Source organism: Callionymus lyra, chromosome 1 (assembly GCF_982586985.1).
Source record: "Callionymus lyra chromosome 1, fCalLyr1.hap1.1, whole genome shotgun sequence".
NCBI classification, from domain to species: Eukaryota; Metazoa; Chordata; class Actinopteri; order Syngnathiformes; family Callionymidae; genus Callionymus; species Callionymus lyra.
Window position 1 is genome coordinate 24,676,292 of NC_141818.1, and position 23,998 is coordinate 24,700,289.

Here is a 23,998-nt window from a genome sequence, read left to right on the forward strand (position 1 = left end):
TTTTATATTAAAATATGTTATATTATATTATATTATATTATATTATATTATATTATATTATCCATTTTCTGCAGCTTTTCCCTTATTGGGTTTGCGGGGGCTGGAGACTAGAGGTTAGTCTGTCGCAGGGAACACAAAGACGTACAACAATTCACACACACACTCATACCTACGGACAATTTATCATATCATATCATATCATATCATATCATATCATATCATATCATATCATCATTCAACTCTTTTTTTGCCTGATTGTAATATAATGTATATCAAATGTATGTCTTGTCTCTCGTCTCTGAATAATCCAAAAAGGTAGCACTAGAATAAACACACAAAAATATTTAAAACATTTTTAGATATCTTACATACCAGACTCTGACATAATGGACAACAAAGGTCTTGAAAAAAGGGATAAAACGACATAATTGAGTGTTTAATGTTTCTATAGGTTGGTCAGTATTTACCATTTATCCCTGATGCACTGCTCGTTCAGCCTCATTCCCCAAATCTCCTGTCCATCACGTGTGCTGGGGCCCGAAAACACACATCGTCCACACTGAGTCTCCAGAGTGCCTTTATCTAATTTAGTGCATTTATCTAAAGCTAATGAGGCAAAGGTGAGCATTGGCATTGAAACAGTGCTTAATCCTGCAGGTCAGTGATGAAGACCTGTGATGATAAAGGAGAGCCACTGATGTGATGCTTGACCTGTGATGACCCACGTTTGTCTTGATGATGTCACTCCAGTGCTAGATGGAGGTTTGTTTGCACAAAGTGTTTAGAACCAGGGTAGAGTCCTGTCTGTGGTTACCAGGTAGATGAATGGTGCGTCCCTCAGGAGCACTGAGATACACCAGAGACTAGCCCTAAGGAAGTATTTGCATTTCACTTCAAATGTGTCATTTTTCTTTTCTTTTACTTCACAGTAATGAAATATTCAGTTTCAGTACAGTTTGCCTGACATCGTCCAAAGGTACAAATCCATGTCTTTAATGAATGTCTTTTATTGTCATTTTTACATTAAGGAGTCGGGTGGAGGTGGTAGGTGTGCCAGAAACGATTTTTTTTTTCCAATGAAAAATGATGTAAATAAAATATTTCCTTTATACACATACATTTTAATTTAAGGTGTGTTATAATGTGATTAAATCATTCATTTAAATTCATTTAAATACGATTCAACTCTAAGGTTTCTCCGTTCGATTGTATGTTGTGCTAATTCTGGAATAAAATAAAGAAATTCAAACAATCTATGTATTTATTTATTTATGTTGTTACAAAAACATATATATATCTATATATATATCTATATATAGATATATATATTTAATAAATAGGATTTACGCTCAAATTGATCTAAATTCTGAAACATTCGATTTTTATTACCAGTTTTGCGGCCATTATAACATCAGCAATGTAATAAAGAAATATTTGAGCAGCAGGGGATAAAATTTCGATGTAATAAGCCGCTGGTTTAAAACAACAGTACTGTCTAAGACAGGTTCTCAGTAGCGTCTAAAATGCAACCCGCAGACACACGCGCGGACACGCGTCACTGAGGCTCCTTCAAGCTGAACTACGGCAGAAACCCACCGGCCACCGTGCTCGTTGTTTAGTATCGAAACAAAAGAGCAAATTAGCAAAGGATTTCTAATGAAATTATTTCCTTTGAAAATGTAGTTTATTACTATTGTATATTACTATTTCGCTTCATGTCATATTATGCAGTTTCTGATTTTTGTTCTTGAAGCAAATATCTAATGTTGCTTTTTAACAAAAATATTGGAAAGAGCTTCTAGTGTTTTTCGGTTGTTTTTTTTAGATTTAGCGTTCACTTTGAAAACACACTCGCACAAGATTAACACGCTGCCAAATGCTGAGCACATATGTTGATGGTCATGTATACACAGCTCGCAGTCAGCATATTGTTTTAGCACATTTTAGAAATACACATATGGAAAAATGCAAATATTACCTTATTTAAATGTTTTTCTAATTAAACTATGTGTGGTTGTCTAGAGCTCAGAGAATGGGGTTATGTGGATCTTTACTGCCATCTGCTGGCAAAGACTTGAATTTCAAATGCATGCTTTATACGTATTTTTTGGAAATAAATATTAGGTTAATTTGGATAATTTTATTTAAGTATCTATTTATTTGTCTTTATTTAAAACTAAATTTTTTTAATGAGATAATTGTGCAGATCTCTGCTGCTTCACGTTCATAGTTGAACTTGATGTGTCTGGGACACGAGCAGCTAAGGCATGATGCCTGAGTGTTCTTCTGCCCTAAAGGAGCACCACACTCCAGGCACAAACAAACTTCCATTCCCTCTCGCCTGATTCGTGGCTGAGGTCAAAAGGAGAAAGTGCCCACTGATTTTCAATGGCTGGGTGAGATACAGTTGCCTTAAGTGTAGTACTTTAATTTTAGAATAAAATAAGTACTCTAATAGCACATTGAGATATACTTGTTTTTGCTAAGGGGACAGTGTACTGAATTGAGTATATTGTGAAAACAGAACTCAGTTTATTCTTTTTTACTTTTTGTCACTTTAATGACATATTCCTAATACCGGTAAGTCCTGAATACAACATGAGCAGATACTCAGATAAGTCAATTAGTGTTTGTTTATTTACATTGTGCACAACTGATCGGAAGAGTTTTCAGACATTTTCTAAACAGATTTGTCGTCACTTAATGTTGGCCGCTGTCAAAACAGTCAATTCACGAACAAGCTCGTAAACAAACTTCTGATACATGTACAGGGCAAACCATGTGTTGTTTATAGTGAAGCAGTGTCTGTTGATTCTTGCTCTGGACTTGTCGTGGAGGAGATCTGTCTGTTGTGTGAATTATGAAGGTCCAGGTCCTCACAATGATGATCTTCTGCTGCATCACATGGAGATGTAGACTGTGATATTTTAAAAACATTGAGACTGATGCCGACATTCTCAGGCTCTGTAGATTCAGGTGGATCCTCTGATACAGAAACAAGCTGGAAAGGGTTCTCATTTGGTTCCGGGGCAGGATCATGTGCAGATTTTGGGGAATGACATTGAGTGTGAGAGTGGTTTGGAGTCGTATGCTGGAAATTAGACTCGGTCAGTTCAGATACGTTGTGAAAGTGGTTTATGTTCTCCTGTTGTGCAGGATCATGGGTGACTATAGATTGTGCATCAGCTATAGTGTGCTGAAGGGGTTGGTTCCTGTGGTGGTCTTCTCCCTGCTCAGACTGAACTGTGGACTCTGATGAATCTGACACTTGATGACAGAAGCTCTCTGTGCCAAGCTGGTTCTGTAGAGGTTCAATTGACCCGGAGTCTAGATCCAGTTGCTTCTGCAGCTCCTCAGCACTGTGGGCCAACATGATGCTGACCTTCCTCTGGTGGGCCAGAGCTTCCTCTTTGTCATTAAGCTGCAGCAAACATCATCATCATCACTTCATTCAATTTTTACTTTAAAATAGAACTGCACAGTAGATTAAAACGTCATTGTTATCTGGATGGTTAACCTGCGCTCACAGAGAGGGGAGGGCTGAGTAAAGTCAAGTGAGAGGAGGGGCTTCACAGAGACGCTACAACTTTGAGCTATGAATTAGTTGCTTAATAATTGATAGAACAGACAATAAAAGATTGTTTTTATCCCGCTGTTTACTGTGGTAAACTGGGAAAGAAAAAATAAGCACCTTCAGGACTGCATGTGATTGGCAGAATGTCAGCATGTCCAGTTTGACGCCATCAATGTATGTAAACCAAACATATGATTGTTTGTTTGTTTTGTTGTTTAAAGGCCAAGATCACATTGTAACAAATAATTCTGTCAATACGGCCGTCATTTGTCCAGTTTTTAAAAAATAAAGTCCCCAAAAATATATAATACTTTAATACTTAAAGGGCAACTAATGTGAAAACCCAACTCTCCTGACTTACTCACATGTTTGAAATGTTGAAGTCTTCCTCTCCAACATGGAGTAAGTCTCTCATCATGATGGTGTTCTGGAATAATTACTCCCCCTATAAAGTTCTCCCCTATTTTAAATCTTGGCGAACAAGAGGTTACAAGAGTGGATTCCATTATGACGTAATAATGACTTCACTCCTCCTGCAGTTAGCTGTAATCACACGCAACTTTGTTTATACAATAAGTCCCTTGGAGGTGGAGACTTCTGGGATTGATGACACATGGTAATGTTAATGTTCAATGTTTCATCAATCCAGAAAAACAAGCGTTTCCAGTGGGGGGGGCCTAAGCACATTTTCTAATGTAAATATTTAAACGAAAAGAGAGTTTTGTACAAACAGACACATACTTATGAGTAGAATAGAGAGATCTAAAAAAATACAAGTAATCAAATATGGAATCAAGTTGTGATCAAATCAACTGATTACTTTTGATTCAGACCAAGCCTATAAAATTCTTATTTAACCCAGGCATCAAATTATACTCAATCCATCAGTGGGATATCGAGAGTGACACATACCAAGTCAATGAGCCTGTAAAGAGCTTCCAGAAGGTCACCAGGGTTCTTCATTTCAAGATTGGGGGGTAGCAAACATTTCAACCTCTGGCTTACACCTACTAAGGGTTTTTTGTTGACACCTGTGAGCAGAAGACAAGCAAAGATGAGTGTATATATGCAAAACATGTGCTCATCAATAGAGATGAACAATAACATCCTCAACATTCATTTCCTGCTAAAATGCACCTTCAGTTTTACAGTTCAGTTTATGTAAGTTGGTCTCTGCCAGCAGCATCAGGCGGTCACTTCGCTTCCTCAACTGTTGCTCAAAGGCAATGCGAAAAGCATCAGCCACCATCAGAGCTTCTTCTCTCCGAGAATGCTGGAAGTCCAACTGGGATCAAAAAAACACAGAAGGTGGAATCACGGACGCAACAATTTTGCTAACTCATGTTTATATTTCAAATAGCTGAACTCTTTTCTCCACAATGAGGAAATAACATATTTATTCATATTTTTGCAACTTGTGATCAAAGAAATGCATCTACACGTGTGTGGAAAATGTTCCTCACTTCATGCTGCAGCTGGAGAAGATGCTTCCTGGTGGCAGCAGCTGTTCGACTACATGGACACGATTCATTGACACTAATGCAGCGACACGCCCCCAGTACTGCTAACTGCAACATATACATGCACACACAGATCATTCATTTAAAAACTGTACAAACTGATTTACAATTATAAATATAAATATGTTTTTGCATTGAACTGAAATGAATAAAAAAAGGATGATTAAATTAAACAAATTGGATTCATGAAAAGATTTTTTGTTTAAAAAAAAATGACAATAATGATTGAAATATTAAAATACAGAGGTATAATAGATCCCTGAGCAACACTGCAAAGAGAAGATATTGTTCTTTTATGTGAGTACAAAAACAGGTTCAGCTATGAGTCTGAAGATCAATATTTAAGGTAAATAACATAAATGTCAATAAATAACATAAATGTCAATCTAAAAACAAACAGACTGTAAACGGGTAAGATTGGAACACACGTGCACATTACGGACACAACAAAACTCCAAACTACGGCACCTTAACCCTAACATTTGATAGCACATCCTTTTTCAACCATGTTCGATACAATCCCTGCCTGTAACCATAAATTAATTAAATATTTTTACTTGAATATTGGATCGACATTATTTTGCAAACTGTTTAAGGTCTTTCAGATCTGAATGACGGCTTTTATTCATCTGCTGATTGATGAACTGGATCACTATATATGGACATTACAATCTGGAAGTTTATATGTTTTATAAGCTTAAAACATGACATACTCAATTAATTGATGAGGAGAGAAGCAGTCATTTATTTTTAAAATTGTATGAACTTATGGCAAAATTATAATAATTTTTTTTAGGCAAATTGCTCATTTGAATTCTTCAGGTATAATAAGGATTTCCACTCCTTGTAAAGAGGAGTGTAGTGTAGCTTGTGTTTGAAACCATTTACAATTTTGAGAAAATGTCACATCAAAAGTACCTAACAAACTCAAGGGAGTCATTTTAAAAAAACACATCTAGTCCTGAGTGGGCTCACCTCCAGAACTGTGGCATCTTTCTCTGGAGTGTATTGAGGTTTGGTTGCTAGGTATGTCCTCTGCTCCTTCACCTTCAGCATAGACAAGAGTTCCAGGTGCTGCTGGTTCAGAGCTAAACAGACAAGCAATAGTTTAGATGATTCTTTTGAACCTGTGTTAACCAGAAGAAGAAGGATTAGGGCATTTACCAGAGTTTTCTCCTCGCAGCTGCTGGAGCTCACTCTCTTGCTTCTCCAGTTTCTCACTACAAGTTCTGCTCTCACTAACAATTCTGCACAAGCATAGGGGAGTCAACAAATGAGAACGTAGTTTAGCTGTAAGGGGGGTACCTGTTGTATCTCTGCTCCCATGATTGTTCAGTCTTCTTCAGTTGAACTTGGCTGAAGCTCAACTCCCATTGCAGACAGTTGACTTCCTGTAGAAATCAGTGAGGTATAAATAGGGATATGACACACATTAGTGATCAGATTTGCAGAATCAAGGAGAGTTACCTTCTCCAGAGTTTTGGCCTTTTCCTCACTTTTCTGCAGCAGACTTTTCGTGTGACATGTAGCTCTGTCAAGGATGGCCTGGATAAAGGAGAGTGCAAAAAAAAGAAATCTTAATTATATATAAATCAACATTTTAATATGGATGGAGAAAAATAGCATCAACTGCTAATAAATGCTCTGACCGTTTATTTATATTACATTTATTTTTTATTAGTTATTTATTATTCAACTTCAGTTTTGAAGACGCAAGTCAACTTTTTCTGTAGCAAATGTTCAATGGTTAACTCTACAAACACTTTTTTGATCGAAGGATCGAAGGACTGATCGAGATAAGATAAGATAAGATAGATAAGATAGATAGATAGATAAGATAGATGGATGGATGGATGGATGGATGGATGGATGGATGGATGGATGGATGGATGGATGGATGGATGGATGGATGGATGGATGGATGGATGGATGGATGGATGGATAGATAGAGAACAAGAACAAAGTTGAATAAATGAACAAAAAGACAACAGGAATCTAAGTATAAAGAACATAGATGAAAGAAAAATAATTAATCTGAAGTGTGAATCTTTAAGTAAGCCAAGAAAGCTTTACCTTCCCCTGTAAGATCCTCAGAGCCTCATATTTGCCCTCTAGGTAGCGCTGTGCCACCTCAAGCTCACAAAACAGGATTTCGATGATCTGTCAGAAGGGAAGTCAAGTTCCCCTCAAGTTTTTGTCAAAAACTCACATGTCTGTCTAAGAAGCCTTTTTTCTCACCTCTCCTGCTTCCTGGAGTCTTGTATTCAGCTCATTTTTTGATATGTCCACTAAAGGAGCTGTTGGGTGATGAGAAGTTGAACATTAAAATGATGATCTTCAAAGTGGTTTGAACAGGTGTCAATCTCACATCATTACATCAGAGTATCAGTAGTTCACCTCCATATAACTATAGGTGCTTTAAGTAAAGTGTGAACCTTTGATTTTTTTATTATGAATAACTGTATTCATTTTTTGTCACTCTTAGTGCAGCAAGAAACAGGCTGATCAGACTATCTCTCTATCAAGACGAAAGCGCTTGCAAACAAAAGTAAATACACCACTTGTTGGTTTGTTTTGGAAGTTGACACAAGGACATACCTTCGGTTTTTTGTTTTGCTAGGTGAACAACATGAGATGCAATACAACCTGGAAGTGTCAAGCCTGTGATGTGGCCCTAAGTCTTGCAGTAGACAGGAATAAATAAAAATACAGTAGCATCTGATTGGGTGGTTTTGTACATTGATACAATTTCCTTCAGCAATAGTGTTTTTTAAATGTTAACACAATACTTTTGGTCTGGTCTGATTAAAAAAAATGAACACATGTATGTTAAATGAAGCATTTTGGTTAAAGAAAATTTCTTCAAAGAAAAAGTTGCTGTTGGATCCAGTGTTATTTTGTAGTATGTCCAATTGAGTCATTAAAAAATCTCAATTTACAGCTGGTGTTGTTTCAAAAAGGCAAAGGAAACTGTTAAATTAGGTATGATACGAAGGTTTGCAGCTCTTAGATGAATGGTTATCAATGGAGAGCTATACCCTGAACACCTGCAGTTTAAGTTACTATATTGCTTACAGCGCTCGTCTCCTCACTGAAGATGAGTACTGATTAAATATCCAGAATCTCATGTATTCAGAATCAAACTTTGTTTTCATCACCTGGTAGCTTCCAGCAGGCTCTTTGCTTCCACCCTGCCATCTTCAGTTTGGGTTTCCAAACTCCCTCTCCAGAATGAGTGTTTCTCCTCAGCAGGCCACCATCAGACAACAGGCTTTCTACCATCCCACTAGGGCTTTGGCTCTTGGTCTTGAAGAAGCTGAATGGTGGCCTGGCACCCATCCCATCCCCAAGGTCTCCATCCAGCATGTCATCGTCCAGAGCACTGACCGCAGTCACCTCCTGCATCTGCAACACAAATAATTGTCACTTTCTTTAACCTTTCACTGTCAGGCTTGACACTTTCTCCTCTCAACGCCATCGGCCTTGCCTCCCGGAGTGTTTCATAAATCATACCTATCAGTCATCTTCATTCATTCTTCCCATCCTGCACTCTCTTCTTCACCTCACCTAATCATTGTCCATTACTCTTTGTTGCTTTTTCAGATGTTTCATTAGATTTGAAGAGAAGATATACCACTCAATGAACATGTTCGCAAGAGCAGTTCATTTAACCCTCCATAATGCTAATAGTCTGCCTGCAAGATGACTGTAAGATAAACATAATAAGTATATGGACTTCCTGAACAGAGGTGCTGTCCAGCATCATACTGAGAAACATTAGCTAGTACAGCGACAAACTAAATTTCAACAAATTTCACTGGTTGAGGCTGGAATTTCTGATCCAACAACTTAAAGAAACAGATTTTAGTCGCTATATCTTTGCTCTTTTCAGGTTTTGTCAAAAATATGAAAATGTTAACATCAGAAATTTGTGTTTTAATAAACAACACTGTGGATCCAACTGCAGGTTTGCAAAAAAGTTCAAACATAGGTTAATAAAACAGTCGCCTTTCCTGAATATACGCAAAAATAATATAAGTCTTGAGGCAAAACACAAGTTTTTCTAGTTTTTATTCAAATAAAACTATGACATTTGAAATTAACATTAGGTCCGGAGTCTTCAGCAAATACAGTATACCATTCAACCATTTCAAGCACATAGCAGGCAACATAAAATGACTTGGCTAAGAAAACATTGTGGAAAAAAACGATGACAAACACAACTATTCATTTCACAGCTGTTAACTGGGGGAATACGTATTTAAAATATTGAAAACATTTATTTCTGCTAAACCGGTTATTAAGTTGAGAATTATCGTTAAAATTAGATCATTATTAATTAATTATCATAATAGAAAAACACGATTTGAAAAGAAAGAATAATTTCTTGTTGTAAAGGCTAAATACAGAACGTATACCACAATATGCTCTACTTTATCACGAGATTCTACGCAAGTTAATAAAAAATGTCGCACTAAACAAATGTGTAGGACGAGAACTATCATTGAAGGTTAGCGCAAAATATGATGCATTTGTTTCGACATTTCAAACAAGAACCCTTGTGAGAGAGCAGATTCTATCAAACCCTTCATCTGTCCAAAGCCTTCGCGACGTTCAAAACTTCATGTCAGGGAAGTTAAACGTTTTCTCACCTGTAAGTGGACGTCTGTGGTCTGGTCGGTTTCTTTCAGCGTCAGTAACACACGAGGCAGTGGCAGCTAGAGAGTTGTGATCTTCATATGACACATGGGTTTGTCTGGTACCGTGAGGACGGAGAGCTCTCTCAGCAAAACAGCTGTCTTCCTCGTCCACCTGTCAATTGTGTCAAACCACTGTACTCGAGCAGCGGGCGGACACACACCCCACTTCCGGTTAGACAAAAAATTAAAACACTAAAAGCTATTTTTTTTAATCACTTTTAGTTTATAAAAAAACGTTTAATCTCATCATAGCAATGAAACATTTCGGTTTTTGGTGAGTATCATTTTTATATACGATTGATGCAATGTAATGTAATATTGTTATTTTCAACGATGTACCTATTATCCAAATTGAATATTTATAGAACAACCTCCAGATATTCTATTTTAATCGTATCTATTTTATTTTATCATTTTATTTACCAAAACTAAAAATGTGTAAAAAAAAAAAAAAACTTTTTTATTATGAAAGTTGCTTTACTATCAAGTATCACATTTATGTTACTTACGTCTACGTTTTTATATATGTTAAAAAAGGTTTTGCTTTAGTATTTAATCATTCCCTTTCACATAGAAGAATTTCAGATTTTTTTAATAAAAAAACAGAAATTATTTACGACATTGGGGTATTTACATAGGTTACAGTCAATATCTTTGACTTGTTGAGAAGTGCACATAAGAGAGTACTTTCTCATGAATCTGAGTGTATAAATGTTGAGTGCAACTTTATTTTTTATTGCATTTTCCTTAGTGACTGGTTTCAAATAATAGACATTTTAACATCTAGTGCCTCCTCTGATAGTTGCTGTCATCTATCTCACAGCCCATTCCATGTCTCCTGGTTTTCCTCCATGCTCTCAACATCAATGCAGAAGTGACAACTATTTGCAAGAAAAGACAGTTTCAAGACAATTGGTTGCCCAAACCTGCAGAACATCCTTTTATAGGGTAGTCATGCCAACTTCCTCTGATTTCCACCAGTTGTAAGTTTGACCATTTCTTTCACTGACTGACAATAAGTGTACTTACTTACGGGTTGCCATCCCAGAAGTGAGACCAATGTGTTGAATGAAGCCTGGTCTAAACACAACATACGAATAAGTGGGTCACTAATCTATGTTAGATCGAGACATTTTTAATTGATATCATTTGTATCCCTGGTAATGTCTGGTCTTTTTTATATACAGTACATCCCAAGTTATAAAAAGGTTTGTATTCAACTGACATGATCTACTGAGTTTCCTCGTTCAATTCTAAAAATGAAATGGATCAAAATCCCACCAAACATGTTGAAAGTGCTGCATGAAACGAGCTTCCTTTGTATTTCCGCAGGTTTAACATGAACACATCGTCAGTGTGTGTTCAGTGGAGCGGTGTCTGTGTCAGCAGCACTGGAGGGAAGAACTGTCGAGTCAATATTGTCAGAGGGTGTGAAGCCGAGATAATGAGCTCATAGATGCACACACTTGCCTTTATTCACATTCAACATTAGACTCTCTAAATAATTTCCTTTTTCTTTCCATTGTCAGTACGGAACAGTCATAATGATGAGGACATGGAAAAAATAAATAGACACAAGATCACTGAAATGGTGCTTATGAAGGCTCTTGTATTCAACGACACAGCCTTTAGCGAAATGTACAAAAACCTTCAGAAAACAATTCCTTTTTAAATCTGTTCTATAGCAAAGAACTACTAGTCTGGCACTGTGAGCCGAGCCTCTATCCCGATAACTTCTAAACATTGTCCATCTAGTGGGCGATCAGCACATCAAGAATAAACTCAGATAAGAGAGACTCGGGGAGAGTAACTATTGTGTGACACAAACACCATCCCACATGATCTCAGACTAAACCAAAAATACAACCAGTAGGTCCAGAACCATGCGAGTCAAGAACAAGCATCAGGCCTGAATATAGTGGTTTCAGTCACTGATGTACTCTTCAATCTTTAAGTCTTCCTCCTCCAGGAGAAACTGGTTGACGGTGGGCTGAGGTTGACTTGTTGGTAAACCCTCTTCCTCAACCAGTGTTTCTTCCTCCTCACTTTCTGAGATCTGCTGACCAGGTTCTTTGTCCGTCAATGTCTCCAGTTTTAACCTGTGGACAAACACAGTGGAAGAGTAAGAAAGGCTGACCACTATGAAACCGTTTTCATGATTATTCAAAGTAACCAGGTAAAGATCACACATCAACTAGAGACTCATAACTATTTCACATTTAAACAACACAATATTTTAATATCAGCTAAATTAATGAGAAAAAATCTCACTCAGGTGTAAAATGAGGAAGCTAGGAAGCTTCAAGATAAATCACTAACATCTAAAATATTCAACCTTTGTATTTTTACAGACTATTGTGATCATACGATTCCTTCATTTCTAGATTTACATAAAGTATTTGCTACAGTTGAACATAACCTCACAATATACAGTATATATACATCCATGCTTTATATATTTCCATTTCCCAATCAAGAGTTAAAAGACATCTGTCCTTACTTTTTTTTTCCCTAATAGTTGAACATCCACATTCCATGAAATTAATCTTTTTCGATTAAGAAAATATCTGATTAATATCTGACGAGCATTGGTTGCTTAAAAAAAATATATATTCTTTTGGATTTGCAGAATAAAAAAATACTGTCTCAAAACTTAAAAGGAAAAAAAACCTTGTCTTCAGACAAGTCCCTGCATAAGACAAGAATCCATATAGATGAAGAGGGCTGACAGTAATGAATAATGTCAACAACATTAACCTTTCTTTAAAGAGGTCAAATGTAAACAGTTTTACAGAATTACATAAAAAAAGGAACACACACTCACATAGAATGTGTGTGTTAAATAACAGCTCCCCTACCTGCCTGGGAACCTCCTCAGTGACATGTTGCCTACATCCTGGATGAAAGCGATCTGAGCTGGAAGACAATGTTTTGTACATTTGGTTATTTTTCAAACAGGCAACCCAGGTGTTCAAAGAGGTCATCAGGACTCACATATGCTACAATTGTGTTAAAAGAGAGGTTTGGTTATTGCTTGTGAGGATTTGGTTATTGCTCGTGTGTTCTTGTTCATGCGGTCATTTGCACTGTTGCAAGTCTGTGTTACCTTGATTCCTCATAGGGTTGGTGAGTTTGGCCAAATACGGCACCAGCTGTGTCTGGAGGGCCACTGGGGTCAGACAGAAGCTCCTGAAGAGAGTCTGAGCCACCTGACTGTTTTCCTTATGCTGACAAAATGGGAGCATTAACATGATGAATTCAACAATCATCCTACGGAGGTCAATTCATCTCCATCAGATTCTGATTCTCACCTTCTTGTTTACGAGAAACCAGCTGGGTTTATGAAGTGGCCTAAAGCCAACAGCAACTTGTTGAGTGTTGGAGTGTAGAAGCCCCCGTGTGGCAACCGAAGACCCATAATCAGCCATTACGCTGCGATTCTGCGGACACAACAGTTTGTACAGTAGTGTTTGGTGAAAGTCCTTCCGCTGGGTTTAGTAAATATCTTTAATTAATATTCAACGCAGCAGAGGGTCAGCAACGCTCTGTTGTGGCACTTGTTAATATTAGTGTTTACAGAAGGTGTTGTAACATCTTATTTTAAAGATCAAGACAGCCCATTGTTCGTTTTCTTCACCTTTCCAGCATGTGGTCTTTTAATCCGTAGCACTTTGTTCTTATCCTCTCTTTGTTTTCAAATGAAAATGTGTTCCTGATAATAACCCACATAAAATCACGTAAAATAAAAATAAAAATCTCAATAAACAGTGATTCAAAACCTTCAGCTATATAAAGTCTCAAATAAAAATTGAACATGGATAAAGTTAGATTGGACCATGCAGTATTTTGAATGATGATGACTATTATAATATTTTCTGCCTAATTCTAGACACATGTCACTCAAGGCTTGATGTCTGAATCAGAAATCGTTTATTGCTAGTGTCGTAAACACAACACAGGAATTTGTAGTGGTGCCATAACAGAATATATAAATGAAATAATATAAATAAAATGAAAAGATTTTTTTTTTTTAATTAAACACTAAAATGTAAATAAAATAAGATACATTAGCATAAAGTGGCATATAAATAAATAATAATAATAAAAAAACATTGGTGGCCTAAATAGATGTAAATGTTTAAGATAAGTAACAAAATAATTATACAAAGACTTTTATTAAGAGTTTAAATATACAAATCTTGGTTAAAAATATGATTTGTGTGTTTGTTTTTAAACCTCTTATTTTACCCAATAAAAATACATTTGTTGTTTTTTATGAAGTATACATTTGAATTAAAGACAAACTTTGTTTGTTTTTCTAATCTGGTTCACACACCCTGTGTTTTAATACAATTAAAAGAAGAATTGTATTTTTTCATTGTGAAACAACATGTTCTTACCACCCAGTCAGCCATCAGAAGGTCTGACTCGGAGAGGTACTCGCTAGCTCGCTCCACATCGTCCACCTCTGAGAAGAAGTCCAGGTAGTTCTGGTGCAGGTACAGGTTGAAGAACTCTCCTGACATGTGTGAGTGCTCAACAACAGCCTGCAGGAAGACATGGGCAAGTTTGACTTGAAACATCCATATGCAGTCATCAGTTTGTAAGTACCTCAGGGTCGACCAGCAGCGTGTCTCTGAGGTGCTTACAGAGGTGAGTGGGAGTTCCAGTGTGGTCCTGTGTGGGATCAGGATTCCCCCCTGAAGACAAGAAAGAATTTTGCATTTATAAATTCACAAGGTTTAGATTCAAGACTTTATTATTAAGACACAGTATGAGAAACATTTGTAATAAGCTACCTAATAAGCTAGAAAGGTTGGCTGGGAAGAGTGGGTGCAGACTTTAACTTCATGCTTGATTTCTCTTCTAGCACTGACTGACGGTCCTTGCCGGTCTCTGAAGCTGGGGCCATGCGCCCAGCAGATGGCACTTGTTAAATAATAAAATAATGGCAGGAAGAAAATAACTATGAACATAATTTGTCTCCATCATAGAGCAATAATCTGTAAATTGCAGAGTAATACTTGTATATAAAAACAGATTATATCACTAAGATAATTAAACGCTTGAAAGAAAACTGTCATTTTTACTGGAGCTCAAAATGAAATGTATGCTGCACACATCTCTATACTATTGTTGCAGTAAATATGAATTAGACACAATAAGAGATTTTTGGAGCATGTTTATGTTAAAAGAAGTGTCATTAAAGAGGAATGCTGATATGAAGCATAGTTGCAGTCTGTTGGATGAATATTGAATAAATATGTTATTTCACTTCTTACAATTGTAGATTAAACTCCAGAGGAGTTAGTACCTTGTCACTCTGTGAATCATGGGTTATTTTTGCATAATTGAAAAAATAACGACAGCAAACCCCTCAAAGGACGGACGGTACCATTTCCAACAAACTTTATCTAAAATATAATTCAACCCCAACTTTTTGACGTCACGTAACGTTTAGGCAGGACCTCACCTAAAGTATGGTGTATCAGGTCGATTTTTAAAATAACAGTCTTACTACATTTGCTAGTCAACACAATGGCTGAGGAGAGGTTCATATTGGAGGTCAAGAATCGCCCAATTGTTTATAACACCAGATACAGGTTTTATTAGGACACCAAAGGTAAGGAAGATGAGTGGGCTGAAATAGCCGAAACAATGGGAGTTGAAGGTGGGAATTACACGTTTGACACACTAATGACGTGTTTTACTTCGTAAAGAGCTACTTTAAAATGTTCTCCTAATACAAATGTTGCCTCTTTAATGACATGTTATGATACAGTTATTATACATACAGTACAATACATCCTGGTGATTTAGGTATAAAGAATTGATGTTGAATTAGTGGGCTATTTATGTTTTATTTCATATAGATAAGTACCGTACCCCAACAAATCCCTGTGTTGTTAAAACACTACACAGCAATGTTTGTTTTGTTTTTTTATATTGTGTGAATTGCCACCCTCATAGATTTCAAAAACAGTGACATCCTTTTTTATTCAAACAACATTTACATGAAAATGAGACATGGTGCTAATAACAACAAAAAAATACTAAACAGACATCAACAAATGTGCAATAGTCCACTCTATGCTCACTCAGCACTATCTTTCAGAATACTTGTTCCCACGTTCCTGGTCAGAAAAAAAAAAACTTGTGTAGGGTTCACGATGATGATACAATTATCACCGGCTCGGCAGGGTTGTTTCCCCGGATGTAACCTCATCAAGTATGTTTTCAGTGGGAAAGTTACATCTCCTACGGTAACATGTGAAAAAAGGGTTGATTAGTGCAAACGATGCATTCATGTGTCCCTGCTTTATTTTAGTTGAAGTATGCAAATCCAAATGGAAGAACATGCAGGACGCACAGAAAACAATAGTGGATCACATGGGGCAGTTTCCAAAAAGTGTAACATATGTGCAGCTTTATTGGAGTTTCTTCGAAAAATAAGGTAACCATTTTTTTTAAACACAAATTTAAAAAATAATAAATACACTTGGTATTGGTATATGCAATGTCTTTTCTTAACTTAATTAATAACCTGTATTGATATTGAACTTTTTTTTACCGTGTTCCAAAAACGAAACAACCCATTCACACTCAAGTGAAGTGGAATCAGAAGAGCGGCCCCGACACACCAATTTTGAATAATTCACCACCATCGGATCCACCTGCAGCACCAGACTCCATTGTGCACTGAAGGCCATCATGTTCCCCGAGATTCTACAACAAGAGGCATGTCAGGGTCCTAGAGAAGAAGTCACAGTGTGGATCCAGACGTTGCTGGGTGGATAATGTCCTCTCTAGAGAAGCTAGTTCCCAAACCACATCTCCTGGATAATCGGTTAGATGAATGCCATCATTTTGCTCTTGTCTTTCTTTAGTATCTATGCTCAATGAGCTAGATGTTGTTGGCGGAGGAGGCAAATATTAAAATCATTAAAATAATCTGTGATGTCCACAGACATGAGGAAAGTGGCTTGTCTGAACTTACACAGCAGCCAACCACAAAAACCCTGGGTCCCCAAAATGGGGGTGAAATAAAATAAAAAATAAAATACAGAAACATTTAGCAATAATTCAAATAATTATGAAACATGGTACCATAAATACCAGACTATAGAGCGCACCCGGTTTAAATCCTGTGCATACTGGCAACAGACAATACCGGTACCGGTATCCATAGCCTTGAGAATGTGAAAATAGTTACTCTTGTTGTGAATGAGGCAGAGCGTAAGGTGTTTGCGTAGCGAGTGGTGAAACAAGAGAAAGAGAGTGCGAGTGAATGTATAAACGAGCGATAGAAAGAGCGTCTATGAGAAGAAGCTGGGTTTACAGTTGTGTGCGACAGTAAATGTACAATATGATTACAGTGTCACATTATATATGAGCCGCATCATAGTCAGCCAGCATTTTATATTACAATACATTTCTAAAAGTAAAATCATAAAAGGCTGCTCTGTTCTTTTGTGTTGACGTTAAGCCTGTGTTTGGATAAGACTAGTGCGTATGGTCTCTGCCTCACATTTTATTTTATTTCTTTCAGTCACATCTAGGGATAGTGAGGGTCGTCAGTCTCTGGCACCGTTATTTTGGGGGTCACGGGTTGAAAAGTTTGGGAACCCGTGACCTATCATACCCAACACACACCACAACCTCCTCATACCAAGCCATCCATGGCACACACTTTCAAGGCCTCAGGTACTTTTTAAATAACCTCAAATCTCCCACTCAATAGTCCTGCGCCGTTCACAAATATACACACCTCCAATGTTTCGGAGGGCTGTTTTACAGACATTACAGACAAACATTTTACGTTACTTAACAAAGGCAACGTTTTGTTTGTCATTGTATGATAACAAGGAAAGTTTATTTGTCTCTGTGTATGGTTTGTAGTTCTTGTTTAATTTATTCTTAACCAATATATTTGTTATTTTTGCATTAAAAGTTTCCATGACAATGTGATTGTTTAGTTTCCATTCATGCAATATTATCTATGCTTACCTCACACCAAAAGGCTGCTCCGTAGTTAGTTGAATTTAAGGCCAGAATTTCATCCATTTGTGCTGAAGTCGTCCTAAAATATTGCGGATCTGCGTCAAGCATGAACTTAGCAACAAGATGGTGACCGATAGGCCTTGTTCTTCTCTCATCCCTCCTCTGCAGGCTTGCAATATAAAGACTAATGCAAGAGTCCTCCTACAGCTGTACATGGGAGCTGTATGCAAGATAAAGATAAGAATATAATCTCATTCTCGTTGTTGAGACAAAGTTGTACTTTAATAATTAACCTTATTAATCAAAATACTAAACTCAAGTATATAAGTTAGTTATAAACTGTGTGTTAATTTGATTAAAAAATGAACATAACGCTAAAACAACGTTAAACAGCATTTTGACTCAAATATGATATAATGTGAAATATTTTAAGCACTTACCCATGATGCTCGCCTTAAAAAGGAGGGACAGCTGCATCCGTGTTGGACTGGTCATGTGACCTTACTAGAAATGCGTCAACAATCTCTGTGTTGCCATTCTTGCGAGATTGATCACCAAACGTGGTGTGGGGTTAACTTGGTGCAAGTCCTCTCAAAAAGGGATGATGAATCATGGAACCATGAAACTTAACATATTAATCTCACTTAGCGGCTCAACCTGTCTGAGTTCCTCAGGTAAATCCAAGAATTCATCTAGTAAACATGCAGATTCCACCAAAAGCCCCATGGCCACCGTTACTGAACCACTAACCTTATGCCCAGGAATAAAGGGCATTCATGTTCAATGCTGGAATGGCCTTTCTACCACATTGAATTTTGTTTACTAATAAGTCAACATTGAGCCAGTCATTTTACTTTATTACAATTTGTTTTTATATATTAAATTATAAATCTATACTACAACTAAAATAGCAAAGCATGGTATTTAAAAAGAAAAAACTAAACACTAAATGAGAAATGTTTCAAAAAGCAGTTGAAGGTATATGATACAATAGCACAATATATAATGCACTGTAACTCTGATAAACTGAATATAGAACATGTTGTCCCTGTACTTACAGATTGAATCTCTACTGCCAGAAGCAAATCAGTGGCTAAAAACATCCACAATATAATTTTTAAATTAAAAACAAGTGGTACTGATTAATGTTCATGATTTATGTGGTTTGCTCAGAATTTATTTTAGGAATATGCAGAAAATAATTCCTTTTTCAATAACATGACATAGACTCTAGAAAGAGTTACTCACGTTTACAGTGCAGGATTTTTCCAAGTGCTCTGAACAGAAAGAGACAGGCATCTTTCGCTCCAATGGCCTGCTCCTCCACCTGCCCCTTGGTCTGCTTGGTCTTCTTCTTCCACTGGCCTGGTCTGCTGACAGAACCAGAACCTTTATCCTTTTGCCACAGCCCTCCATCTGACCTGGAGTCTGGCCCTACAAGAGAATGGCTTTAGTGTCAACACAAACACTTGACCAGGAGCTTAGCCTGTCGGTCAGAGCCTACCGGGAAGGCTGGAAAACTGTAGGTTGTTGATGGCACTGCGGATGTCTCCTGAGCTTCCTGAACACACCCTCTCCAAAACGGTCTGGTCTAGCACATTTATGCTCCCACTGCCCTTCTCACAGTGAAGAAAAAGCACATTTCACAGGTATTGGCAAAGTCTCTTCACTGCATATAATCAAGATTTTCAACTATTACCCCTGCACTTTCTAGAGTAGAGATTCGAGTCAAAACCTTCATCATTGTGGTCGGAGCCACGGGATTGAAACTGAAGAAGAAAGAAATCATGAGAATTACGTAACACAACGATGCAAAGACACACCCAATTCAATATGTAATATATATGATGGGCAAATGAAAAAACTAACAGTTTTATCAACTAAACCAAACAAATAATACTTTCTCACAAACCAGAGATGACATTGCTGCATTTGAAAGGGTAACTGTTGTTGTTGAGCAACACCACTAACCACCATGACACTTTTTTATTCCCTTGCAACTCAACGATAAGGCAACAGTTAAATTGAGAATATGAAAGTTACAATACTTAGAAGATAAATGCTGGCAGGGATAGCGCATTATTTGTATTATCATTTATGGTATTAGCTTAAGTTCTAGCAAAATGTCAAAATTCTTGGTTTAAAATAAATATTTCCTAAATATTTCCAGGGAAATATACAATTTAAACATCAAGGGCAACTGAATAAGATGGTGTTTCAGTCCATCTCAGTGACCTGATGGTGCTGATATTCAATTCATCCAGGACCTCCTTAGGAAATAGAATTCTGGAGCTGATGTCTCCACTCATGCTGTCAGACACAATGAAGACCAGAGGACAGCGGCTGCTCTTTTTGAAGATCCTAGTAGAGACACAAAAATAATGATGGGCAGATTGAAGGATGTATATATAGTAAGTAAAGTAAAGGTTATTTGTAAAGAGCCTTTCTAGACCAGGTTCACAAAGTGCTTTAACAAACAAAAAGAAAATATATATACATCTAAAATACATGCTTTAAAAGGCCAAGACAAATAAGACAAACTCAGGAGTCCCAGAAAATCAGGGAAACGCCTGCACAAATAAAAATGTCTTAAGATGTCAGTAGACTCCATCAAACGCAGAGGGAGAGGAAGATCGTTTCAAATTTTGAAGTAAAGAAATATAGTACAATTATAGAATGACTCACCTCAGAATATCATGCATACAGCTTGGTTGCTTGTAGAACACATTTGGGAAATCCTAAAAAAAATTAAACAGCAGGACATTATGAATATTACATATAAAGTAACATGTAAAATTGTTTTTATGACTTTGCAACTTAAAAAGAATGTATTTCAATTTTCCTTTTTACCTCCTTACACTTTTTATTCTCAAGCTGAGCACCAAGTCATTTGGAGAGAAAAAATAATAATAATTGTGACCATGCTTTCTATTCAAATACTATACTTGCTAATATTTTAAATAAATATGTGTATGTACATACATTAAATACGTTATATTAGCTACGCAACTTTTAATTATTACACAATACTTCAGACTTTTATTATCTGCAATATTTTTCATGTCTTCCTGAAACACTTCTTGATTTTATGGGAGGAAAAATCTTGGTCAGATACCTCCACTAGTATTAGCTTCATTTGTGATGTGTCTTGTTCCCCCAACATCTTAAGACAGCTGTACTTGTTGGCACGCAGTAGGAACTGTTTAAACTGGCTCTGTTGGGAGATACTGAAGGAGCTGCCCATTCTCCACTCTGCAACAAATACAAGACAGAAAGAATTACTAAATATTTTACATTCAAGAGTATATCACATGTATACAACAGAATGTGAAACACCACAGATTCACAAAAAAAGCATGAACAATATTAATAAAATATGTTGAAGAACAGTTTTATGTAAAAACATAATACAAATTTATATTTTATTAAAAAGAGCATACATGTATATACTTTTGAAACTTATTGTAAAATGTTCCCAGGTTAAAATAATGACACAGAAAAAAACAGCAGTTGCCACATAGGTGGCTACAATGTATACTGTTAAGATGGCAAGGTGCATACATTTTCTTTAAAACAGGTTTAAATACAAAAGAGTCATTTTCAAAGGAACTTAATATCCAATTTACCTAGTTACTTAAAAATACATCAACAAGTAGAAATGACAAATGTACAAAGACGTGTGATTAGTTTATCTTAGTTAATCTTCAAAAGTGCTCATTATACATTTGCACTTACAGTGAAGTTTTGTGTAATTATAGTATTTAGAAAGCATTGAATTCATTACACAAAAGATGGTCATGGTTATAGGCACTCAATTTAGAGCTAAAAATCCAGTCATTTTTGACAAAGTTGACAAAATGAGCACGATAGTGAATCTTTTACCTTGACTGATGAAGTTTGACTCCATGCTGGTCATGTTGCTCCACTCCTGGAACCTGATGCCCATTTCCTGACACAGAACCTTAATTGAAGCGGTTTTTCCACATCCTGACGGTCCAGTGAGGAGCAATATTCCCCCCTAAGTATCATGGGGTCAAACAATGGCATATCAGAAACCATATTGTAATCTAAATTAAATCAACACATTAGTTAAACATTCCTACCTTTGGTATCTTTGTATGTGCACTGATCCAGTACTCTACTTCTTCCACCTTCTTCTTGTGGACAGCCAACTCGGCCTGCAAATAATGGTAAGATAGACTGAGAACTAAGGAGCAGACAGTGCTGTCAGACAGGCACTAAAATAATGAGTTTAGGTGGGAATGGCAACACTGAGAAGGAGCCCACCTTGATAGTGGGACAATGTCTGTCCACCCACGACTCATCCTGGTCATTCCTTGCACGTTCTTTCTGGGGGACTGTGCTGCAGTTATCCGTTTTCCTTTTCCTTGGCTTCTTGACCACAGCCTTTCTTCTGGCTGCTGCTGCTGGTGGTGCTGGAGGTGGACATAACTTTTCCCCTGAGAAGTCACTAAATGACGGGTCGACCCAACGATTAGCCTGCTTAGGAATAGAATAAGAGTGATACATTTAATGCCTCGCTTCCCTGTGTGAATGATAATAAGAGGTGAAATACTCACCCTACTTGTCGCCCCTCTCTCTGCGAGCAGATGTCTGTTCATCTTCGTACATTGAAGAGAAGAAACTCATAAACAACTAGAGAATAATGACGTCTTATTTAGCTTTATTTGTATGCTAGAATGTTTGTTGAGATACGACTGCAAAAATATAGTATTATCTATACACGTGTAACTAAACTGGCCATTAAAGGTAAATATTATCATGGCTTAGTCAGTTGAATAATCGAGAGGCAGACACTAAGCTAATAAAAAGTTCGTAAAACAACAAACACCACGCTGTCGCTGTTTCCAGAGTGTTTCATTTCATAAAAACATGAACGCATAATATAAGTATCACGTTTACCATTCTTGTCGGAAAGTTGTGTATCCATTTAAACTGTGTGAGCACTAAGAGTCGTAAACTGTAGCTCAATGACGTAAAACTGTTGCAAATGACAAACTTCATTCGAACGCCAAGTCGTAAAGCGAATATGCCTAAGCAGTAGGCGTTGTTCAAGCCCCATAGCAACGCATTTATTTCGAAAACTATTTGGTTTTAATCTATTTATTGTTTCACTTTCGTTAGGTAGATAGTTTTACAAATGCGTATTTCTGATACGTAAAATAAAATATTTGATTAATTAACAGTTTTCATGGAAAAAACCAAGATTGCTTTATTTATTATTGATAATTTTATCATTGATTGCAATTTCATACTTTTATTTAGTTTCCCTTTTTTGGTATTGTATATTATGTGTTTTTTTTTTTATTGCATTGTATCTTGTCTTGTATTGTAACTGTTTCCTTCAACTGAGAAAAATCTCTAAACTTAGGAAAATGTTGTCGGAACATGATCTGGAGCTTGTAATCCATGCGTTTGTTTCTTCTCGTCTGGACTATTGTAACAGTTTGTTTTCATGTCTTAACAAGAAGGAGCTGTCTCGTCTGCAGTTGATTCAGAACTCTGCAGCGAGAATTCTGACCCACTCAAGTAGAAGAGCTCACATCTCTCCGGTCCTTAAAACTCTTCACTGGCTTCCAGTTTCTTTCAGGATCAACTTTAAAATTCTGGTTCTTACTTTCAGAACTATTCATGGTCAGGCTCCTCCTTACATCACTGATCTGATCCAGCCTTACACCCCAGCTCGGGCTCTGAGGTCTGTGGATCAGAATCTACTTATGGTTCCACGCACACGGCTCAGGACCAGAGGAGAGAAATCTTTTCAGGCTGTTGCTCCTAAGCTTTGGAACGATCTTCCTCTCTCTTTGCGCTTGATGGAGTCTACTGACTCCTTTAAGAAACATCTTAAGATGTTTCTATTTGTTAGAATAGAATAGAATAGGGACAAAACGAATAAAGAGTAACTATTTTATTTTCAAACCCACAATAAGGATTGGTTTTGACAATGGTAGTGTCTACTGGTGAGACTGGAAATACCACGGCCTGTGGCATCTGTTCTGGAACAGACTTTGTCACTTGTGGCGGTGGTGCAGGCTTATCCTCTGATGGCGTCTGAAAGGGTATCAGGTGCACACGGTTGCGTCGCACCACCCCCTGAGGTAAATCCACAAGGTACGGTCATGGAGCGGAGTGTTTGTATATCACAGTTCCAGGTGATCTAGTTTCAGGGACCCAAACACGTT

The 23,998-nt window shown here is 37.0% G+C and overlaps 2 protein-coding genes across 5 annotated transcripts; both read right to left on the bottom strand.

The window, feature by feature from the left end:
* Positions 1 to 2,664: 2,664 nt before the first annotated feature.
* On the bottom strand, positions 2,665 to 9,898 carry ccdc125 (coiled-coil domain containing 125). Its single transcript, XM_087810569.1, has 12 exons — positions 9,747 to 9,898; positions 8,253 to 8,499; positions 7,333 to 7,391; positions 7,168 to 7,254; positions 6,562 to 6,639; positions 6,400 to 6,485; positions 6,259 to 6,341; positions 6,070 to 6,182; positions 5,038 to 5,142; positions 4,712 to 4,859; positions 4,487 to 4,605; positions 2,665 to 3,421 (listed from the first exon to the last, which is right to left on the bottom strand). Exons 2-12 carry the CDS (start codon positions 8,497 to 8,499, stop codon positions 2,789 to 2,791), a joined length of 1,758 nt encoding a protein of 585 aa, XP_087666695.1. The 5' UTR covers positions 9,747 to 9,898; the 3' UTR covers positions 2,665 to 2,788.
* Positions 9,899 to 11,210: 1,312 nt separating this feature from the next.
* On the bottom strand, positions 11,211 to 22,771 carry rad17 (RAD17 checkpoint clamp loader component). Of its 4 annotated transcripts, none has more exons than XM_087798336.1 (17): positions 22,719 to 22,771; positions 22,376 to 22,417; positions 22,083 to 22,295; positions 21,899 to 21,973; positions 21,678 to 21,813; positions 20,911 to 21,047; positions 20,481 to 20,533; positions 20,031 to 20,156; positions 19,495 to 19,564; positions 19,300 to 19,411; positions 19,044 to 19,229; positions 14,406 to 14,494; positions 14,195 to 14,341; positions 13,106 to 13,234; positions 12,901 to 13,021; positions 12,653 to 12,710; positions 11,211 to 11,893 (listed from the first exon to the last, which is right to left on the bottom strand). In XM_087798336.1, exons 1-17 carry the CDS (start codon positions 22,719 to 22,721, stop codon positions 11,719 to 11,721), a joined length of 1,872 nt encoding a protein of 623 aa, XP_087654462.1. In that variant the 5' UTR covers positions 22,722 to 22,771; the 3' UTR covers positions 11,211 to 11,718. The 4 variants fall into 4 exon arrangements, with proteins under 4 accessions (XP_087654462.1, XP_087654461.1, XP_087654464.1 ...); XM_087798335.1 differs by having other exon boundaries at positions 22,083 to 22,298; positions 22,719 to 22,766; XM_087798338.1 differs by lacking the exon at positions 22,719 to 22,771 and having other exon boundaries at positions 22,376 to 22,712.
* Between the last annotated feature and the right edge of the window lie 1,227 nt (positions 22,772 to 23,998).

Bases quoted from the DNA above. Each gene is read 5' to 3' on its own strand.
- ccdc125 (XM_087810569.1), bottom strand. From the start codon at position 8,499: ATGCAGGAGGTGACTGCGGTCAGTGCTCTGGACGATGACATGCTGGAT. The intron at 7,255-7,332 runs GTGAGAAAAAAG...CCCTTCTGACAG, and splicing joins GACTCCAGGAAGCAGGAGAG to ATCATCGAAATCCTGTTTTG. The intron at 4,860-5,037 runs GTGAGGAACATT...TTTTGATCCCAG, and splicing joins TTCTCCAGCTGCAGCATGAA to TTGGACTTCCAGCATTCTCG.
- rad17 (XM_087798335.1), bottom strand. The intron at 21,048-21,677 runs GTAAAAGATTCA...TATTTGTTGCAG, and splicing joins GTCAAACTTCATCAGTCAAG to AGTGGAGAATGGGCAGCTCC. The intron at 20,157-20,480 runs GTGAGTCATTCT...TGTCTCTACTAG, and splicing joins TGTATGCATGATATTCTGAG to GATCTTCAAAAAGAGCAGCC.